The following is a 23,373-nucleotide window of genomic DNA, read 5'->3' on the forward strand; positions in this document are numbered from 1 at the left end:
GGAGTCTGTGTATATTTGAGTGCAGCATAGATTCGACAGAATGGTAGCTGGGCAGCAAGGATTTCATGGCAAGGGAGTGAAATGACACAACCCAAGGGATATATTCCTGAAAGTTAGAAGGATCTGCGATGACTGAAGTTATCAAGAGGATATTAGAAATTGTTGGGAGAGAGAGAGAAAGAGAGAGAGAGAAAGGCTTCTTGCTGCATCTGTATCTAAAAATTAGGATCATTGTCTTAAAATCTAACAATAGCCTGAAACCCTTTCAGAGATTTAGTTTCGTATTTATACTTAAACATATACATTTATAGTATGCAAGACATATTAAAAACAGTCATAAACATGATAAAGTTATGCAACAAACACGAAATATCGTTATAAATCTCATGTCTCAAACATACCCAGGATAGGGACAGCATGGGGAGCTCTTTCAATGATGTCGCAGACAAATATTTGAAGGACAGGCATAATCCGAGCAGAGTTAAACTCCTTCTTAACTGTCTCTGTCACACACCACACCCCCTAACACACAGGTATACACAGCTGCGTCTAGATGGTCGCAAGACCATCTAGAGACACCATCTTGAACCCTCAACTGTGATGCAGCTGACACCAAAATTGGTGGTGCAGTGGACAGCGAAGAAGCTTACCTCAAAGTACATTGGGACCTTGACCAGGTGGGCCAATGGGCTGAGGAGTGGCAGACGAAGCTTCATTTGGGTAAATGTGAGGTGCTGCATTTTGGAAAGACAAATCAGGGCAGGACTCATACACTGAGATCTTGTGGAGTGTTGCTGAACAAAGAGACCTTGGAGTGCAGGTTCATAGTTCTTTGGAAGTGGAGTCGCAGGTACGCAGGGTAATGAAAAAGGCATTTAGTACACTTGCCTTTGTTAGTCAGTACACTGAATATAGGAGTTGGAAGGTCATGCTGCGGCTGTACAGGACATTGGTTCGGCCACTTTTAGAATATTGCATTCAATTCTGGTCTCCCCCCTACCAGAAGGATGTTGTGAAACTTGAAAGGGATCAGAAAAGATTTACAAGGATGTGGCCAGGGTTGGAGGGTTTGAGCTAGAGGAAAAGGTTGAATAGGCTGGGGCTGTTTTCTGTGGAGTGTCAGAGGCTGAGAGGTGACCTTATAGAGGTTTATAAAATCATGAGGTACATGGACAGGGTAAATAGGCAAAGTATTTTCTCCAGGGTGCGGAGTCCAGAACTAGAGGGCATAAGTTTAGGGTGAGAGGGAAAAGATTTAAAAGGGACCTAAGGGGCAACCTTTTCATGCAGAGGGTGGTACGTGTATGGAATGAGCTGCCAGAGCAAGTGGTGGAGGCTGGTACAATTACAATATTTAAAAGGCATCTGGATGGGTATATGAATAGGGAGGGTTTAGAGGGATATGGGCCAAGTGCTGCAAAAAGTCTGTAAAGGGATATAGCCAATTCAGTAAGTGGGTAAAAATTTGACAGATGTCCACTTTAGAGTGAGGAACAGAAACAATTATTTAGATGGAAAGAGATTGCAGAGTGCTGTGGTACAGAGGGATCTGGATTCCTTGTACATTATAGACAATACGTTAGCATGCAAACACAATAGTTAATTAGGAAGTCAAATATAATGTTTATTTGAAGGGGAATATCAAAGGAGTGATATATTAGAGGTAGTTAAGTCGAAGATCCTAGGATGAAGGCACTATTCTGTAAGGGAAGGTTGAACAGTTTGGGCTTTTCACTGGAGTTTAGAAGAATGAAATAAGATTTTATTTGAAACATATAAGATTCTCAGGGGTTTAGCTGGGTAGATGCTGAAAGGATTTTCCCTGTTACCGCTCCCAAGCATTGATCCAGAACTAAGGGGTACAGGTTGAAGATGAAATTAAGGTGGAGCACAAGAGGAATACCTTCTTTTGGAATTAATTAAGTTTTGGAATTCTCTAGAGAGGAGTGGAGGCTTGATCAATGAATTAATGTAAGTTCGAGGTAGTGAGGTTATCTGTAAGGAAGTGTGGGGTCATGGGATATTAGAGTCATTAGAATAGTTAGATGGTAGATTGTGACCAGTGTAGATGCAATGGGTTGAAGGGCATTTTTCTGTGCTGTAGATCTCTGTGCCTTTATGGGAGAAAGGCAGGAAAATAGTGTTAAGGCCAGAATTAGATAAGCCAAGATCCTAATGAATAGTGGAATGAGTTTGATGGGCTCCTGCTCCCATCTCAGTGCTCAGTCTCAAGTGATTCAGGCTGAAGTTATCAGGAGGGGTCGTGGGCCAAAGGGGAGGAGGGTTGTGATTGGCTGAATCTGTGACACCGAAACTGCTTGATGAATTATTGAACTGAGAGATGGGCACACCAATCAACAGCATGTAAACAACATCAGACAAAGAGTACAATGGATTTGAGCATCCTTACCCCAACCGAGCAGAATTAATGCCCAGAGATATTTCTTGTCTGATAGGAAAGCCATGAAGATCAGGCTGTGCAGATAGAGGCCCTCCACCAGGATCCAGTAGTGATTAGTAGCAAGAAAGTATAGGAATATCGTCACTGCCACTTTACAACCAACCTGGAAATATACAGATCAGTTATCAGACCGAAACAGCGATCGGTACAATACTATGGCATGTGTGGCCCCTACATTTGTTATACAGTGTGTGCTTTTCAGGCACTGACTGGGCAGCTAACTTCTCAGTCTGGTGCCAGAAGGTAGGTGAGAAAGGTACATCATGTTGGGCCAAATAACCAGCGATCACCCAGTGCCATGCTGGAAAAAGGATCATTCCCATTGAATACAGAGATAAAGAAATTCATTCCATTTCTTTATTGCCCACTGTAAGAGGGCTTGAATCTGAGGCACTCGTCACTTTAGCTACAAACATAAAAGCAGCCTTTTGGAAAGCCTGAATCTGGAGCTTTTAGGAGGGAGTTTGGACTGTGAGTAAGGGGTGAGCTGGGAGGGGGTGACAGACTGTGAGGAGGGGATGGGATGTCAGGCTGGACAAGCTGCCAGCCAAATCTCCCCTGCACCTTCCCATTTTGACAAAACCTGTGAGTCATTGGACGGATGAAAGATTCGGGCTGTGTTTTAGGCCATTGGCTTTGTTCCAAAGGTGCGACAGAGTGGGGGCAGGAAATTCCATCAGTCACAACAGGACAGAGAAACAGCAAGTTACAATTATTAGTAAATTCATATAATGAGGAAAGTTGGAGTGTGCCTGGAGTCACAGGATAATGAGTACTGCTTTCCTTCCCTAAAGAATACCCTGAACCCATGTAGTTTTACAACAATCCGATTGCTTCAGTGTCACTCTGATCCAGATGTTACAAGCTGAATTTGAAACCATTATCTTGACATTTACAACATAGAGTCAGATGGAGGCCATTCAACCTGAGTCTGTGTCAACTCTCTGTAAGCACCTACTCATCTCTTCACATTCCCATACCCTGCCTCCCAACACTGCAAATCTTTGTCCTCAGATAATCCTCCGATTCCATTTTGAAAGCCACATTGAAAGTGCCTCCACGGTCTCAGGCTGTGCATTCCAGACTGTGACCCACTCACTGTTTGATGATGTTTCTCCTCAGGTCACTGTACCTTTTCCCGATCTACTCTGCCCAGACACCTCATGATTTTAAAAATATCTATCAAATCTCTTCAGTCTGTTCCTCTCCAAGGAAAATACTCCCAACTTCCCTAATCTATCCATCAAGTGAAGTTCCTCTCCCTGGGAACATTTCTCTGAATATTTTGCACCTTCTTTCTAAGATGTGCTGGCCAGATTCAGATCCGATTTTCCAGGTGAGGCTGAACCATTGATCTATAAAGGTTAGTTACAAATTTATTACTAAACACCTTGGATGTTTTACTAACTGCTCTCTGAACCTGCTCTGAAACCTTCGCTTCGTTGTGGACATAGAGGAGCTCACTTGGAGCAGCAGCAAGAGGGGAGTGGGAGTCAACCTGGAGGTAAATGGTGACAATGGAACCTCAGGATAAAAACCTGAACAGTGAGGCACAGGTCAAGCTCAGTGAGAACAGCAGCAAGAGAGGAGCAGTGAAACTTTCACTGTATCTAGTCGCAGAGCTCCTGAGGTAACAGTAGGGTGAAAAACATAATGCTTGAAATATTGACTCTCCTGCTCCTCGGATGCTGCCTGACCAGCTGTGCTTTTCCAGCACCACAATGTTTGATTCTGATTTCCAGCATCCGCAGTCCTCACTTTCTCCTGAAAAATGTAATGCAAGGCAACGAGATTGGCTGCTGAGGAAACAGCTTTCGAGACTGAGTGGGCAGTACTGGCAGTGAGGTAGAGTGTAAAGTCCTTGCTTTGTGATTTGTTAGGAATAGAGAGACAGAAGGAGAAATCTGATTTGGCAAGTAGTGGGTAAGGTTCCTAGTTTATTGTCTGTAGTCGATAAGGATCACAATGACGGGAGACCTCTGTCCCAAAATGTGGGAGATCAGGGACCCTTCCAGTCTCCATGGTAACCACATATGCAGGAAGCTGCAGCTCCTGACTGACTGTATGAAGCAGCTGGAGCTGCAGATGGAGTCACTGTGGAGCATCTAGGAAGTTGAGAATGTCGTGGTTAGCACGTGAATGAGCTGGGCACACCATGAGTAAGGATTACCACGGGCAAAGAAGCATGGTGTGACCACCAGGAAGACTAATAAGTCTGGACAGGCAGAGCAGGAGTACCCTGTGGGATTCCCCTCTCAAACAGATAGACTGAGTAAGACATGAAACATTAACTCTGATTTCTCTTCATAGATGCTGCAGGACCTGCTGAGCTTTTCCAGCAATTTTTGTTTCTGAGAAAGATAGTGTTGGGGTAGATGGCCTCTCAGGTAAAGCAGCAACAGCCAAGTTTGTGGCATCACAGTTGGCTCTGCTGCACACGAGGAGACTAGGAGCGCTTCAGTGACAGGGGAACTGACAGGCAGGGCTGTGGAAGCAAATGAGACTCTCCAATGGTACGTTGCCTCCTGGTGTCAGGGTCCGGGATATCTCAGAGCAGCTGCAGGGTATTCTGAAGAGGGAGGGTGAACACCCATGAGTCATTGTACATGTCGGTACCAACGTCGTGGGTAAACAAAAAGAAATGACTTTCTGCAACAGGAATTTAAAGGTAGTAGTAGATTAAAGAAGAAGAATACTAGGGTTATAATCTCCAGATTACTTCCAGTGCCACGTGTCATTGAGTATAGGAATAGGAAGGCAGCTGAGATGAACGTGTTGTTAAAGGGACTGTGTAGGAGGGAGAGTTTGGGATTTTTGGATCATTGGGACAGTTTCTGGAGTATTTGGGACCTGTATATGCTGGACAGTTTGCATCTGAACAGGAATGGGCGTAATGCCCTTGCTGGGCGCTTTGCTCATGTTGTTGGGGAGATTTCAAATTGATTTGTCTGGTTGGTGTTGGGGGGGGTTGGGGGGGAATGGAATTTAACAGTGTAGATGTAAAGTCAGGACCAACTACCAACCTGTAAGGGTTGACCTGACCTCCCAGTCACTGCCCATTTCAATTCCCCTTCCCACTCCCTTTCTGACATGACCATCCTTGGCTTCCTCCATTGCCACAATGAATCAGACCAAAAATTGGAGGAACAACACCTCATCTTCCACCTGGGCAGGCTACATCCCTGAGGACTATAACCTTCCTTCCCATCCCCCAAATCTCTTTCAAGCTCTGCCTCCTCCTTTCCATCCCTCCGACTGACCCTCCTTCTAGATTCATTCCTTCCATCGACCATCTGTGTTCACCTATCACCACCTCATCACTCTGCCCCTCTCCCCACCATAATCTGCAACTCCCCCTCACCCTACCCCCATTCCTGAAGAAGGCTTATACCCAAATCCACCTCCAGATGATGCCTGGCTTGCTATCTACTTTGGATTCCAACATCTGCAGTGTTGTTTTGCCTCTGACTGTTAACACGGATGAACTTAGAGCATTGATCAGCACATGGGTATATGATATTGTTTCAATTACTAAGATATGATTTAAGAGGGGCAGGATTTCAAGTTTAACATTCCAAGGTATAGACGTTTCAGTGATGAGGGGGATGTATGAGAGTTGGGGCATTACATTATTGATGAAGGAAACCATCTCTGCAGTGATGAGGGAGGATGTCCCAGAAGAGGTTTTAACTGAGGCCACCTGTGTAGAGCTGAGCAATAACAAAGAGACAATCACTTTGCTGGGATTATACTACAGGACTATCAGCAGTCAGAGGGAGGTAGAGAAACAGGTATGTCAGCAAATCACAGAAACAGGACTATCGTGGCTATTGTGGTAGGGTACTTCAACTTACCTAACATTACCTGGGATTGACTTATCGTGAAAGGATTAGACAGGGTGAAATTTTTTAAAAGTGCATCCAGGAGAGTTTTTTGAAACAGTATGTAGATAGTCCTTCTCAAGATGGGGCGTGCTAGACATAATCCAAGGGAGTGAAGCTGGTCAAGTGGTTGAAGTGTCAGCGGATGAACATTTTGGGAATAGTGACCATAACATTAAGTTTCAGAGTCGTTATGGCAAGGGATAAGGGCAGTATAGAAATTGTGTCAAAACTGGGGAAAGGGCAATTCCAATATTGTTAGACAGCATCTGGCAAACAAACTGGGACCAGCTATTTGCAGGGAAGTCAACATTTGGAAAGTGGGAGTCCTTTAAATGTAGTATAGTGAGAGTTCAGTGCCGACACGTTCCTCCAAGAGGCCAAGGGCAACATGTTCAGGGAACCCTGGATGTCCAGGGGTATCAAGAGTTTGATAAAGAAAGAGAAGGAAGCATCTTCTCCCAGAGCATCTACAACCTCATCACCTCAGGGGATCTCCCATCCATAGTCCCAACCTCGCCATCCAAGAACCCCACACCACCCGGTTCTACCTCCTACCCAAACTTCACAAGCGTGTCTGCCCCAGTCGACCCATTGTTTCAGCCTGCTCCTGCCCTACCAAGCTTATCTCTGTATGCCTTGACACCATCCTGTCTCCTTAGTCCAGGATCTCCCCACCTACATTTGGGACACCACCCACACCCTTCACCTCCTCCAAGACTTTCATTTCCCTGACTCCCAAAGCTTCATCTTCACTATGGACATGTAGTCCCTGTACATATCGATCTGCTACAATGAAGGCCTCTAAGCCCTCCATTTCTTACTCTCACCCCGACCCAACCAGTACCCCTCTACTGACACTCTCAATCAATTGGCCTAACTGGTCCTCACCCTCAACTACTTCTTCCAATCCTCCCACTTCCTCCAAACGAAAGGGGTAGCCATGGGCACCTGCATGAGCCCCAACTATGCCCAGGAGAAAGTGAGGATTGCAGATGCTAGAGATCAGAGTTGAGAGTGTAGTGCTAGAAAAGCACAGCAGTTCAGACAGTATCCAAGGAGCAGAAGAATCGACATTTCAGGCATAAGCTCTTCATCAGGAATGTGGCTTGTGGGCTGGGGGTCTGAGAGATAAATGGGAAGGGGTTGGTGGGGAAGGATAGCTGAGAGTGCGATAGGTAGATGAAACTGGGGAAGAAGGTGATAGGTCAGAGAGGAGGGTGAAGTGGATAGATGGAAAGGTGATGGACAGATCAGGAGGGCATTGCCAAATTGGGGCCTTGGGAGTAATGTGGTGTGGGGAAGGGGAAATGAGGAAACTGGTGAAATTCATATTACTCCCGTGTGGTTGGAGGGTACCAAGGTGAAAGATGAGGTGTTCTTCCTCCAGGCTTCAGGTGGTAAGGGTTTGGCAATGGAGAAGGCCCAGGACTTGCATGTCCTTGACAGGATGGGAGGGACGTTGAAGTGCTCAGCTATGGGGCAGTGAGGTTGGTGGGTGCGGGTGTCCCAGAGATGTTCTCTGAAATGATCCGCAAGTTGGCATCCTGTCTCCTCTAGAGGAGACCACATTGGATGCAACGGATACAGTATATGACATTGGTGAAGGTACCGTTAAAGTATGCCTGCCTCTTCACTGGTATGTGGAACAGTCCATCTTCCACAGCTACACCGGCCCCATTCCCCACCTTTTCCTCCGCTACATTGATGATTGTATCAGCGCTACCTCGTGCCCCACGAGGCAGTTGAAGAGTTCGTCAACTTCACTAACACCTTCCATCCTGACCTCAAGTTCACCTGGACCATCTCGGACACCTCCCTCCCCTTCCTGGACCTCTCCATCTCCATTTCCATTTCCGGTGACTGACTCAACACAGACATCCACTACAAACCCACGGACTTCCACAGCTACCTGGACTACACCTCCTCCCACCCTGGCTCCTATAAAAACGCTATCCTTTATTCCCAATTTGTTTGCCTCTGCCACATTTGCGCCCAGGAGGACAATTCCACCATAGCACATCCCAGAAGGACATGGTCAGTGATGCCCTCCAGCACATCTCCTCCCCTTCCCAGATCACCGCCTTTGAACCTCACCCCTCCAACTGCAACAAGGACAGAACCCCCTGGTACTCACCTTCCACCCCATGAATCTCTGGATATACTGCATCATTCTCCACCATTCTGTACCACCTGCAAACAGACCAAACCACCAGAGATATATTTCCCTCCCCACCCCTATCTGTGTTTTGGAGAGACCATTCCCTCTGGTAACTCCCTGGTCAGGTCCACACACCCCTACCCACCCCCAATTAACAACCCGCCCTGCCCTCCTGGCACCTTCCCCAGCCACCGCAAGATGTGCGCCCGCACCTCCCCCCTCTCCTCCATCCAAGACCCCAAAAGGTCCTTTCACATCTGACAGGAATTTACCTGTACTTCCACTCACATCATCTATTGTATTCATTGCATCCGATGTCATGTCCTCTACATTGGGGAGACAGGACTTCAACTTGTGGATTGTTCCAGAAAACATCTCTAAGATACCTGCACCAACCAACCCCACTACCCTGAAGATGAACACTTCAACTCCCCCTCCCACTCCACCAAGGACCCTAACCCCCAACACCTGGAGGAAGAATGCCTCATCTTCAGTTTTGGGATACTGCAACCACATGGGTTCAATGTGGATTTCACCAATTTCCCCATTTCCCCTCCCCCCACCTTATCCTAGTCCCAACCTCCGATCTCAGCAACGCCCTCTTGAACTGTCCTACCTGTCCACTTTCCTTCCCATCTATTTGCTCCACTCTCCTCTCCATTCTATCACCATCCCCCCCACCTTCATCTACCTATCGCATCCTAGCTATCTTCCCACCCCCCCGCCCCACCCCCCTTCCATTTATCTCTGCTCAAAACGTCAACTGTCCTGTTCCTCAGATGCTGCCTGACTAGCTGTGGTTTTTCAGCAGCATACTCTTCGACTCTGATCTCCAGCACCTGCAGTCCTCACTTTCTCCTGGAAGGAAGCACTTGTCAGATACAGTCCATTAAAAGCGGGAAAGGCCCTTCAAAAGTGTAGACAGTTTAGGAGGTGACTGAAAAAGGAAATTTGGAAGGCAAACAAGGCCATGAAATGTCTTTGGTTTTTAGGTTAAAGTAAAATCTCAAGGTCTTCTTTAAGTATATTAAGAGTAAGAGGATTATTGGAGAAAGAGTGGGGCCTACTAAAGGCCAAAGGGACAAAATTGTGCACGAAGCTAATGGACTGAGCGAGGTCTTAAATGAATACTTTTCATCTATACTAACAAAGGTGAATAATATTGCATCTGGGGATGTCACTTGGGGTGGTGAGTTTCTAGAACAAATTAAGATTAGTAAGGAGGTGGTATTAGATTTGAAACTTTATTGCTGGAACAGCACAGCAGGTCAGGCAGCATCCAGGGAACAGGAGATTCGACGTTTCGGGCACAGGCCCTTCTTCGGCCTGTGCCCGAAACGTCGAATCTCCTGTTCCCTGGATGCTGCCTGACCTGCTGTGCTGTTCCAGCAATAAAGTTTCAACTTTGATCTCCAGCATCTGCAGACCTTACTTTCTCCAGGTGGTATTAGATGCCTTAGCAAGCATAAAGATGTATAAATCTCCGGGACCTGATGAGATGTGTCCAGGCTACTGTGGGAGGTGAGGGAGGCGATTGCTGGGACATGGTGGGGGGAGGGGGGGGGTGGGGGGGGGGGCTGGTGGTGAAGGTGATTATTTCTTCGTGGGCACAGGTGACGTGCCAGACAACTAGAGGATAGCTAATGTAGTTCCTTTGTTCAAGACGGGTGGCAAGGATAGGCCAAGTAATCACAGACCAGTTAATCTGATGTCAGTAGTAGGGAAGTTATTGGAAATAATTCTGAAGGTCAGGATAGTTGAAAGGCATGGATTGATTGGGGTAGTCAGCATGGATTTGTTAGATGGAGATCCTGTCTGACAAATTAAATTGAAGTGTTGAAAAGGGGACTAAATATATTGAGGGTGGTGCAAGTTGATGTGGTTTACTTGGCCTTCAGTAAGGCCTTTGACAGGATTCCACATGTAAGGTTGAGTGCAAAAGGTAAGAGCCCATGGGATGCAAGGCAACTTGGCGAATGGGTCCAAACTTGGCCTACAAACAGGCATCAGGAGAGCAGGGTGTTTTCCTCTCTTTTCTTGCTTTGTGACTCGAAGCTTGACGTTGTTGTCTTTTTGAATACTTTGCAGCAAGCTCCTCCCAGTCATTATTATTAATATCGTGGGCTTTTTAAGAAGACCTTCACAATGCCTTTCAAAAGTTTTCAGGAATGTTGGTCATTTCAGAGTTAAGGAAACCGGACCTGAGCAGTTGGAGGGATATGGGGTCGGGAAGAGTAATCCTGTTCTCTCAATTCTGAGTCATTAGCACAGATCTCGAAAAGCAGAAAAGTAATGTGCAGGTTTATGGGGAAAAGGCAGAAGAATAGCACTAACTCTGGCCACCATCAGACCAGCCCTTTATTCCAGATATTTTATATAGATAAATGTCAAACTTCAAAGACTGTCATGGTGAGATTTGAACCTATGTCATTCTGGGTTACTAGTCCAGTGACAGTATGATATAACATGAGTAAATAGTGCTGAGCAGTGACATGAACAATTAATGACTAATTAACAGCCACTGAAAATTCCTTTCTCATTGCTTTGGTATTTCCTCAATGTAGAAACATAGAAAAAAATACAGCGCAGTACAGGCCCTTTGGCCCTCGATGTTGCGCCGATCCAAGCCCACCTAACCTACACTAGCCCACTATCCTCCATATGCCTATCCAATGCCCGTTTAAATGCCCATAAAGAGGGAGAGTCCACCACTGCTACTGGCAGGGCATTCCATGAACTCACGACTCGCTGAGTAAAGAATCGACCCCTAACATCTGTCCTATACCTACCACCCCTTAATTTAAAGCTATGCCCCCTCGTAATAGCTGACTCCATACGTGGAAAAAGGTTCTCACGGTCAACCCGATCTAAACCCCTAATCATCTTGTACACCTCTAACAAGTCACCCCAAACCTTCTTTTCTCCAATGAAAACAGCCCCAAGTGCCTCAGCCTTTCCTCATACGATCTTCCTACCATACCAGGCAACATCATGGTAAACCTCCTCTGCACCCGTTCCAGTGCCTCCACATCCTTCCTATAGTATGGCGACCAAAACTGCACACAATACTCCAGATGCGGCCGCACCAGAGTCTTATACAACTGCAACACGACCTCAGGACTCCGGAATTCAATTCCTCTACCAATAAAAGCCAGTACGCCATATGCTTTCTTCACCGCACTATTTACCTGGGTGGCAACTTTCAGAGATCTGTATACATGGACACCAAGATCCCTCTGCTCATCCACACTACCAAGTATCCGACCATTAGCCCAGTACCCCATCTTTTTGTTACTCTTACCAAAATAAATCACCTCACACTTACCTACATTGAACTCCATTTGCCACCTTTCTGCCCAGCTCTGCAACTTATCTATATCCCACTGTAACCTGACATATCCTTCCTCACTGTCAACAACTCCACCGACTTTCGTATCATCCGCAAACTTGCTCACCCAACCTTCTAGCCCCTCCTCCAGGTCATTTATAAAAATGACAAACAGCAATGGTCCCAAAACAGATCCTTGCGGAAAACCGCTAGTAACTGCACTCCAAGATGAACCTTTACCATCAACTACTACCCTCTGTCTTCTTCCAGCCAGCCAATTCCTAATCCAAATCTCCAACTCACCCTCAATGCCATACCTCCGTATTTTTTGAAGTAGCCTACCATGGGGAACCTTATCAAACGCCTTACTAAAATCCATATACACCACATCTACCGCTTTACCCTCGTCTACTTCCTTAGTCACCTTATCAAAAAATTCAATAAGATTTGTGAGGTGCGACCTGCCCTTCACAAAACCATGCTGAATGTGGGAATGGCCCATGCTATGTGGGAAAAGTGGTAGCTTTAGCTGCACAGGCTGGAGCTAGGCAAGGCAAGGACCTCCTTTGCTGGCTCCTGGGACCATCAGCACACCTCCACTTTTGGCCATATCCCACTTCAATCAAAACAACCATCGTCCACATCCAGCTTGGACTCGTCTGCACACTCCCTCCCTAAGACCCCAACTGTGTTTACCTAGGCTTTTCAGCATCAGGACAGCCTGCAGTCCCAGCAGTGGCCACCACTCCCAGTGGCACTGCTGAGTCTACAGACCTTCTGCCCATCTGATTAATGAGCACTCTTGAAGGCAGGACTTCCACCCAAGAAAGTAGCAGAGAAAGCTTCCCACGACCAGGGCTAATTTGATTGGCCTGTTGGTTGCTTGGTCTCTCCTTGTATCCTTTTTTGAACAAGGTTGTATTGTCTGCCATTCTCCAGTTCACTAGCAGTGTCCCTGAGGGTTGTAGGATTATGACAAATGCATCTGTCATTTCCAGCCTGACTTGCCTCAGTATTCACTGAGATATCTCATTTGCCAATCTTTGATTCTAATATATTTGGTCTGATCCAGTCTCGCACCATTGAAATTAGCCTCTCCAATTAATTATTTTTCTTCTACATTGCTTCTTGATCTTTTGCATGACCAATCCTAACTGATATGAGACATCATTAGTGTCACCTAAATGTTCTCTTGCTGAGATGAACAATTTGATACATCTCATTCCCCATGGCAGAGCCATGAATGCTTCCTTTGCCATTGGGCCAGAAACATATTTCCAGTCATGGAATCATAGAGATATACAGCACAGAAACAGACCCTTCGGTCCAACTTGTCCATGCCAACCAGATACCGAAACTAATCTAGTCCCATTTGCTAGCACTTAACCCATATCCCTCTATACCTTTTAAATGTTATAATTGTTCCAGCCTCCACTACTTCCTCTGGCAGCTAGTTTCATAAATGCACAACCCTCTGCGTGAAAACGCACAACCCTCTGAGGTGTCTCGTTATATCTTTCCCCTCTCACCCTAAACCTATGCCCCCTTGTTCTTGACTCCCCCACTCCAGGGAAAAGACTTTCTCTATTTATCTCATTCATGTCCCTCATGATTTTATAAACCTCTATAAGGTCACCCCTCAACCTCCGACGCTCCAGGGAAAACAGCCCCAGCCTATTCAACCTTTCCCCATAGCTCAAATCCTCCAACCCTGACAACATCCTTGTAAATCTTTTCTGAACCCTTTCAAGTTTCCTATTCTTCTAATAGGAAGGAAATCAGAATTGCACGCAATATTCCAACAGTGGCCTAACCAATGTCCTGTACAGCCGCAACATGACCTCCCAACTCCCAAACTTAATGCTCTGACCAATAAAGGAAAGCATACCAAACACCTTCTTCACTATCCTATCTACCTGCGACTCCACGTTCAAGTAGCTATGAACCTGCACTCCAAGGTCTCTTTGTTCAGCAACACTCCCTAGGACCTGACCATTAAGTGTATAAGTTCTGCCCTGATTTGCTTTTCCAAAATGCAGTGCCTCACATTTATCTAAACTCCATCTGCCACTCCTCAGCCCATTGGCCCATCTGATCAAGATCCTATTGTAATCTGAGATAACCTTCTTCGCTGTCCACTACACCTCCAATTTTCGTGTCTACTGCAAACTTACTAAGTCTACCTCTTATGCTCACATTCAAATCATTTATTCAAATGATGAAAAGCAGTGGACCCAGCACCAATCCTTGTGGCACTCCACTGGTCACAGGCTTCCAGTCTGAAAACCAACCCTCCACCACCGCCCTCTGTCTTCTGTATCGAAATGGTTAGTTCTCCCTGTATTCCATGAGATCTAACCTTGTTAACCAGACTCCCATGGGGAACCTTGTTGAAGAAAATTCTGCTGATCACACTTCACGAACTCTTTTCCCTCTTTGCACGTCACATTATTACTCTCCAGAGTAATCTTTACAGAATACTCAGGGTCCCCCTTATAGTTTATTGCAATTTCCTTGCATGCTCTTTCCTCTACATCTTTTCCAATAAGAACATTTCTATCCCTCAACCTATCTTATCAAAATCATTTTGCAGATGCTTTGTATCCACGTCAAAACTTGGATTCTGATCTCTCTTTGTAATGTCAGCAAGTAATTAGTGTTACCTGCATTATACCATGAGTGGATGATATTAATGTGAAGGATTTAAATTAATATTGCAGGGCCGTGGGAACCAGGTGAGAATATCAGAGAGTACCACCAGAAAGTTTATCCTTTTGAATATGCCTTATAGAACATAGAACATAGAACAATACAGCGCAGAACAGGCCCTTTGGCCCTTGATGTTTTGCCCACATGTGAACTGATCTAAGCCCATCCCCCTACACTGTCCCATCATCATCCATGTGCTTAGCCAAGGATTGTTTAAATCTCCCTAATGTTGACTACATTGGCAGGTAGGGCATTCCACGCCCTTACCACTCTCTGAATAAAGAACCTGCCTCTGACATCTGTCTTAAATCTATCAGCCCTCAATTTGTAGCTATGCCCCCTTGTACAAGCTGATATCATCATCCTAGGATAAAGACTTTCACTGTCTACCCTATCTAATCCTCTGATCATCTCGCATGTCTCTATCCTCTGATCATCTCGCATGTCTCTATTAAATCCCCTCTTAGCCTTCTTCTTTCTAATAAGAACAGACCCAAGTCCCTCAGCCTTTCCTCATTAGACCTTCCCTCCAGACCAGGCAACATCCTGTAAATCTCCTCTGTACCTTTTCCAATGCTTCCACATCCTTCCCAAAATATGGAGACCAGAACTGTACACAATATTCCAAGTGCGGCTGCACTAGTGTTTTGTATACTTGCAGAATGATATTCTGGCTTTGGAACTCAATCCCTCTACCAATAAAATCTAACACACTGTATGCCTTCTTAACAGCACTAACAACCTAAAGTCGATGGAGTGGTGGACAGTGTGGAAAAATGTTGAAGGTTGTAGGGGGACTTGGATAAACTGCAAAATTGGGCTGATAGGTGGCAAATGGAGTTCAATGCAGATAAATGTGAGGTGATTCACTTTGGGAAGAATAACAGGAAGGCAGAATACCGGGTCAATGGAAAGATTCTTGGGCAGCATGGTGGCACAGTGGTTAGCACTGCTGCCTCGCAGTGCCAGAGACCCGGGTTCAATTCCCGCCTCAGGCAACTGACTGGAATTTGCACATTCTCCCCATGTCTGCGTGGGTTTCCTCCGGGTGCTCCGGTTTCCTCCCACAATCCAAAAATGTGCAGGTTAGGTGAATTGGCCATGCTAAATTGCCCTTAGTGTTAGGTGAAGGGGTAAATGTGGGGGAATTGGTCTGGGTGGGTTACGTTTCGGCAGGTCGATGTGGACTTGTTGGGCCGAAGGGCCTGTTTCCACACTGTAAGTAATCTAATCTAAACCTGCGTAGCAACTTTCAGGGATCTATGTACATGGACTCCAAGATCCTTCTGCACATCTACACTACCAAGAATCTTTCCATTGACCCAGTACTCTGCCTTCCTGTTATTCTTCCCAAAGTGCATTACCTCACATTTAGCTGCATTGAACTCCATTTGCCACCTCTCAGCCCAATTTTGCAGTTTATCCAAGTCCCCCTACAACCTTCAACATTTTTCCACACTGTCCACCACTCCATCGACTTTGGTGTCATCTGCAAACTTACTAACCCATCCACCTATGTTTGCATCCAAGTCATTTACAAAAATGACAAACAGCAGTGGTCCCGAAACAGATCCTTGTGGCACACCACTATTAACCAGACTCCAGGCTGAACATTTTCCATCAACCAGCACTCACTGCCTTCTTACAGAAAGCCAGTTTCTAATCCAAACAGCTAAATCACCCTTAATCCCATGCCTCTGCATTTTCTCAAACAGCCTACCATGTGGAACCTTATCAAAGGCTTTACTGAAGTCCATGTATACCACGTCAACTGCCCTATCCTCATCCACATGCTTGGTCATCTTCTCAAAAAATTCAATGAGGTTTGTGAGACATGACCCGCCCTTGACGAATCCATGTTGACTATCTGCAATCAAATTGTTGTTTGCTAGATGATTATAAATCTTATCTCTTATAATCCTTTCCAAAACCTTTCCGACAACAAACGTAAGGCTCACTGGTTTATAATTACCCGGGTCATCTCTACTGCCCTTCTTCAACAAGGGCACAACATTTGTAATCCTTCAATCCTCTGGTACTAAACCTGTAGATAATGACGACTCAAAGATCAAAGCCAAAGGCTCCAACACCTCCTCCTTAGCTTCCCAGAGAATTCTCGGATAAATCCCATCCATCCCAGGGGACTTGTCTAATTTCACTCCTTCTCAAATTGATAACACCTCTTCCTTACTCACCTTGATCCTTTCTAGTCTAATATCTCATACCTCATACTTCTCCTCTACAATATTCTCCTTTTCCTGAGTGAAAACTGATGAGAAATGTTCATTTAGCACCTCTCTGATCTCCAGGGTTCATACACAACTTCCCACTTATGTTTTTGACTGACACTATTCCTACCCTAATCATCCTTTTATTCCTCACATACCCATAGAAAGCTTTCCTTGATTCTACTTGCTAAAGACTGCTCACATCCTCTCTTCTATCTCTTTAAATCCTTCCTAGTTGATCTGTAACTCTCCATCATCTCATTTGAACCATCTTGTCTCATCGACACATACGCCTCCTTCTTCCGCTTAACAAGAGATGCAATTTCTGTAATAAACCACGGTTCCCTTGCCTTATTACTTCCTCCCTGCCTGACAGGGACATACCTATCAAGGACATGCAATATCTGTTACTTAAACCAGCTCCACATTTTGATTGTCCCCATCCCCTGCATTTTGCATCCTAAGTCTTGCCTAATCGCATTATAGTTACACCTCCCCCATCGCTAACTCTTGCCATGTGACATGTACCTATTCCTTTCCATTGCTAAACTAAACGTAACAGAATTATGGTCACTTTCTCCAAAGTACTCACCTACCACTAAATCAAACACCTGGCCTGGTTCATTACCAAGCACCAGATGCAGTGTGGCCTCCCCTCTTGTCAGCCCTTCGACATACTGAGTCAGGAAACACAGTATGTTGAAGGGCCTCCTGCACCCATTGAACAAAAACTGGTCTATTTGACCTACTAGAGTTATAGCATTTCCAGTCAATATTGGGAAAGTTAAAGACCCCATAATGATCACCCTGTTCCTTTCACTTCTACCCAGAATCATTTTGCTAATCCTCTCCTCCACTTCCCTGGAACTCTGCGGAGGCCTATAAAAAAACTCCCAGCTGTGTGACCTCTCAGGTTTCTAACCTCAGCCCATACTACTCATCAAAAGTTTTTTCAGCCACCATTATACTATCCTTGACTAACAAGGCTACGTGTCCCCCCCTCTCTTACCGCCTAACCTGTTCTTAATGAAAGATCTAAACCCTGGAACTGCAACAACCATGCCTGACCCTGCTCTATCTATGTCTCTGAAATGGCCACAACATCAAAGTCCCAGATACCTATCCATGCTACAAGCTCACCTACCATATTTCGGATATTTCTGACATTGAAGTAAACACATTTTAAACCTGATTGCTGTCTGTCAGCACAGTCCTTTGACTGTGAAATCCTGTCCCTGTCCTCCCTAACTCTCACTACACCTCAGGTTCCCATCCCCTTGCTGAGCTAGTTTAAACCCCCTTATTTCTAACTCATTCTATGAATCACTGCAAGGTAATGCAACTTTTTTTTCTTATTCCCCTATTTGTATCTAGGATTTGTACCGAGGTACTTTGTACTTAAGATGGTGCCATGAGAGGCAACATTGTAAACTTTTAACTGTACTCCCGTACTTCTCTATGTGAGTACATGTGACAATAAAGGATATTCTATGTGCAAAATATTGGGAGAGACAGATAGCACTAGAATCAGGAATAGCAGGTTAATTAAGGGATCATTAAAACTTTCTAAATCGGGGATACGCAGTTTGGGTCCACCATAGACTGTCTGGAATTGAGGTAGAGCCAGGTTCAGCTGAAGCAGGCAAGAGGACATTAGGGTCCGGGTTAGTGTTTTGGAGAAGGAAAAGGAAAAGGAACTTGTGGGGCCAAGGCAGGAGAATGGCAGTAATGATGCTCAGAGAGCTGGTACAGACACAATAGGCTGAATGGTCTCTTACTGCAAGTAACACTTCTGTGATTGGGTCACTTGCTGCTCCTGGTCAGGTTTTGTCACACGACAAACTCATTCAGAGATTCAGGCTTCAACTGCTGATAGTATTTTGCGTATTAAATCAATGACGGTGTTCCCCAAATTGTTGACAAGGGTCTCCTGGAGTTGGCTGCACCTGGCCACTCAATGCCCACTCCATCTCCCGGAATGACACTGTACACATCCTTTAATCCGAAGCCATTTTCCTCAAGATGAAAGCCTAAACTAACTCCCTGTGTTAATTGCTCCACAGTTGAAGCCCTCAATCATCTTTAGTAACCTAACTGACTGAGGGACTGTGACTTCAGTAGAACAGGATGCAAAGGAATGATGTACTAATTTCAATGAAGAGGAGATTCATTTGCTATTGACTTATTGCCGGGTGTGTGGCAGAGTTCCGACTGTGTGTGTGAGACCGCACTTACAAACTGACGCTTGTCCTCATGGAGAGTGGCTATATCACCCATTAAATCTTCAACTCTGAACTCCAGCTCATCCGCTGCAGAGTCTGAATAGACCACCACATCCTTGACAAAGATGCTAATAGCTCGGCATACAAACGAAGTGAAGAGGTGCATGTGAATGTAATTTCTGGTACAATGCAGACGCCTGTGTGAAGGACAGAAGTGCCGCATGATTAAACCCAGGCCAGGGGAAGGGCTTTTTTACCCCCCCAGAAACCCAATCAGTGAAGAATAGAACTGGATCCAATTTTTGTACACTTCAAACACAGCTACACTTTCGAGGAATGCACCTAATCTAGCATTCATTGAAACTAGGTGCAGGAGTGGGACACAGAGCTCTTCAATCCTACACTGACGTTCCATATGACCACGGCTGATATTCTGTACTGCAGTCCATATGACTATGGCTGATATTCTGTACTGCCATTCCATATGACTATGGCTGATATTCTGTACTGCCATTCCATATGACTATGGCTGATATTCTGTACTGCATTCCATATGACCATTGCTGAAATTCTGTACTGCCATTCCATATGACCATGGCTGATATTCTGTACTGCCGTTCTATATGACCACAGCTGATATTCTGTACTGTCATTCCATATGACTATGGCTGATATTCTGCCCTACCATTCCATATGACCACGGCTGATATTCTGCCCTACCATTCCATATGACCACGGCTGATATTCTGTACTGCCATTCCATATGACCACAGCTGATGTTCTGTACTGCCATTCCATATGACCATGGATATTCTGCCCTACCATTCCATATGACCACGGCTGATATTCTGTACTGCATTCCATATGACTATTGCTGATATTCTGTACTGCCGTTCTATATGACCACAGCTGATATTCTGTACTGCCATTCCATATGACTATGGCTGATATTCTGTACTGCCGTTCTATATGACCATGGCTGATATTCTGTACTGCCGTTCTATATGACCATGGCTGATATTCTGTACTGCCGTTCTATATGACCACAGCTGATATTCTGTACTGTCATTCCATATGACTATGGCTGATATTCTGCCCTACCATTCCATATGACCACAGCTGATGTTCTGTACTGCCATTCCATATGACCATGGATATTCTGCCCTACCATTCCATATGACCACGGCTGATATTCTGTACTGCCATTCCATATGACCACGGCTGATACTCTGTACTGCAATTCCATATGACCACGGCTGATATTCTATTTCAATACATTACTCCTGCTTTCGACCACCACCTCCTGACACCTTTCATATCTAAAAATGTATCTTTCTTTTTAAAACATTCAGTGACTTGACCTCCAGAGCCTTCTGTGGTTGAGAATTCCATAGGGTCACTACACTTTGAGTGAAGAAATGTTTCCTCATATTGGTCCTAAATGGTTGACCCTCTAACCTGAGACAGTGTCCCCTGTCCAATCTCCCCAATCAGGGAAAACATTCTATCTGCATCAAGTCGTCCAGCCCTGTTAGAATGTTATATATTTCAATCAGATCCCCTCTCAACTTTCTAAACTCCAGTTAAACCAATCTCCCCTCATGGGCCAGTCCTGCCCATCCCCAGTATCATCCCAGTGAATCTCCACTGCACTCCCTATATCCTTCCTTTGATAGGGTGACTAAAACTACATGCAATACTCCAGTTGTGATCTCACCAGGGCCCTGTATAACTGCAGTGAGACATCCCTAGTTTTGAACTGAAATCCTCATGCAATGAAGGCCAACACATCATTTGCGTTCCTAATTGCTTGCTGCACCTGCCTGTCTACTGTCACTGACTGGTGTGTACATCCACATTTCTAATAGAACGCCACTCATGATTCCAGGGATGGCAGAACTGATGTAAGAGGAGAAACAATAACACTCTAATAAGATGTAGGAGCAGAATTAGGCTATTTGGCCCATCAAGTCTGCTCCACCAGTGAATCATAGCCAATTATATTTTCAACCCCATTCTCCTGCCTTCTCCCAATAACATTTGATCCCTTTACGAATCAAGAATCTATCTATCTCTTAGTTTTTTATTTGTGTGTGGGATTCAGGTGTCACTGGCTAGCCAGTATTTATTGCCCATATCCAGTTGAAGGTGGTGGTGGTGAGCTGCCTTCTTGAATCACTGCAGTCCACCTGCTCTGGGTTGACCCATGATGCCTTTAGGAAGGGAATTCCAATTAGGGAGGGAAATGCAGTCAATGATTTGTGCTCCATACTTACTGTAGTAATAAGTTTTACAGATTAACCACCTTCTGGCTGAGGAAATTCCTCCTCATCTCATTTACAAAGGGTCATCCCTTCACCCTGTGGCTGTGCCCCCTGGTCCTAGCCTCTCCCATTAGTGGAAATACCTTCTCCATGTCTACTCTAGCCAAGCCTCTCAGTATTCTATTAGTTGCAATGAGATCTCCACCTATTCTTCTAAACTCCATCGTATAGACCCAGAGTCCTCATATAAAAAGCCTTTCATCCCTGGAATCATTCTTGTAAATCTCCTCTGGACACCGTCCAAGGCCAGGTATCCTTTCTTAGATATGGGCCCAAAACTGCTCACAATATTCCAAATGTTTTGACTAGAGCCTTATACAGCCTCAGTACTACATATCCTCTCAAAATAAATGCTAACATTGCATTTAGAGTCATTAGATTTGATTACTTACAGTGTGGAAACAGGCCCTTCGGCCCAACATGTCCACACCGACCCTCCGAAGAGCAACCCACCCAGACCCATTCCCCTACATTTACCCCTTCACCTAACACTACAGGCAATTTAGCATGGCCAACTCACCTAACCTGCACATTTTTGGACTGTGGCAAGAAACCCATGCAGACACAAGGAGAATGTGCAAACTCCACAGAGACAGTTGCCCGAAGCGGGAATTGAACCTGGGTCTCTGGCTCTGTGAGGCATCATGCCACCCACAAAAAATGTTAGCCTGAGGCTGTGAATTACTAGCCCAGTGACATTACCACTACACCAATGCCTCCCCAAAGAGATGTACAGCATGGAAGCATGGAAGCAGACCCTTAAGTCCAACCTGTCCATGCTGACCAGATATCCTAAATAAATCTAGTCCCATTTGCCAGCACTTGGCCCATATCCCTCTAAACCCTTCCTATTCATATATCCATCCAGATGCCTTTTAAATGTTGTGAATTGTACCAGCCTCCACCACTTCCTCTGGCAGCTCATTCTATACATGCACTGTATGAAAAAGTTGCCCTTAGGTCCACTTTAAATCTTTCACCTCTCACCCTACACCTATGACCTCTAGTTCTGGATTTCCCCACCCCAGGGAAAAGACCATATCTATTTACCCTAGCCATGCCCCTCATGATTTTATAAACCTCGATATGGTCATCCCTCAGTCTCTGATCTTCCAGCGAAAATAGCCCCAGCCTCTCCCTGTAGCTCAAACCCTCCAACCTTTTAAATCTTTCCCAAACCCTTTCAAGTTTCACAACGTCCTTCCTGTAGCCGGGAAAGCAGAATTGCATGCCGTATTCCAATAATGGCCTTCCTAACTGCCACGTTAACCTTAAGACAATCCTGAGCTGGGACCTCTAAGTCCCTTTGTGCTTCATATTTCCAAAGTCTTTCTTTACTTAGAAAATTGTCTATATCTCTAGTCTTCCTGCCAAAATGCATAATCTCACACGTTTCCACCTTTTCTCATTTGCCACTTTACTCACTGTCCAAGCCTGTCCAAGTCCTTCTGCAGCCTCCCCACTTCCTCAACATTCACCTGTCTTTATGTCATCTGCAAACTTCACAACAATGCCCTCCGTTCCTTTGTCCAGATCGTTACTGGACACCGAATCCTGCAGAACTCTACTGGTCACTGGATGCCATTCTGAAAAAGACCCCCTTATCTCCATTCTCTGCTTGAATCATAGGATTTAGAAGAACGAGTTGGGATGGGAACTGAAACAACAGGCCAGTAAGTGCAGGGACTGAGGACAAAGTGAGACTGAGGTATGCATAGCAAGCAGAGGGAAGTCGCGGGGCTCAGAGGGACTGGAGGTTGGGAGTGCATTGACTTCAATGTAAGAAACGTAACAGGTAAGACAGATGAACTAAGAGCATGGAGTACAGCATGGAATTATGATGTTATTGTCATTACAGAGACGTGGTTAAAGGAGGGACAGGACGTGCACTGTTTTAGATGAAACAGAAAGGGAAACAAAAGGAATGAGGGAGCAGCATTGCTGATTAGGGATCACATCACAGCTATGTTGAGGGATCTTGCAGTGAGCTCAGGAATAGGAAGGATCAAACCACAATGCTGGGAGTTTTCTATAGACCTCCCAACAGCCAACAGGAGAC

At 45.3% G+C, this 23,373-nt stretch overlaps 1 protein-coding gene across 1 annotated transcript in view; it reads right to left on the bottom strand.

Moving 5' to 3' along the window:
• Positions 1-23,373, bottom strand: part of LOC122540036 (parathyroid hormone/parathyroid hormone-related peptide receptor-like) — a 91,216-nt gene that overhangs the window by 45,610 nt on the left and 22,233 nt on the right. Inside the window, exons 7-8 of the mRNA XM_087977608.1 lie at positions 19,004-19,187; positions 2,411-2,564 (exon numbers count right to left, since the gene is read on the bottom strand). Coding sequence (XP_087833734.1) covers positions 2,411-2,564; positions 19,004-19,187 — 338 coding nt within the window. The remainder of the gene's footprint in view (positions 1-2,410; positions 2,565-19,003; positions 19,188-23,373) is intronic.

Source organism: Chiloscyllium plagiosum, unplaced genomic scaffold (genome assembly GCF_037043375.1).
Source record: "Chiloscyllium plagiosum isolate Xiang-an unplaced genomic scaffold, Cpla_swu_hap1 HiC_scaffold_32, whole genome shotgun sequence".
Taxonomy (NCBI): Eukaryota; Metazoa; Chordata; class Chondrichthyes; order Orectolobiformes; family Hemiscylliidae; genus Chiloscyllium; species Chiloscyllium plagiosum.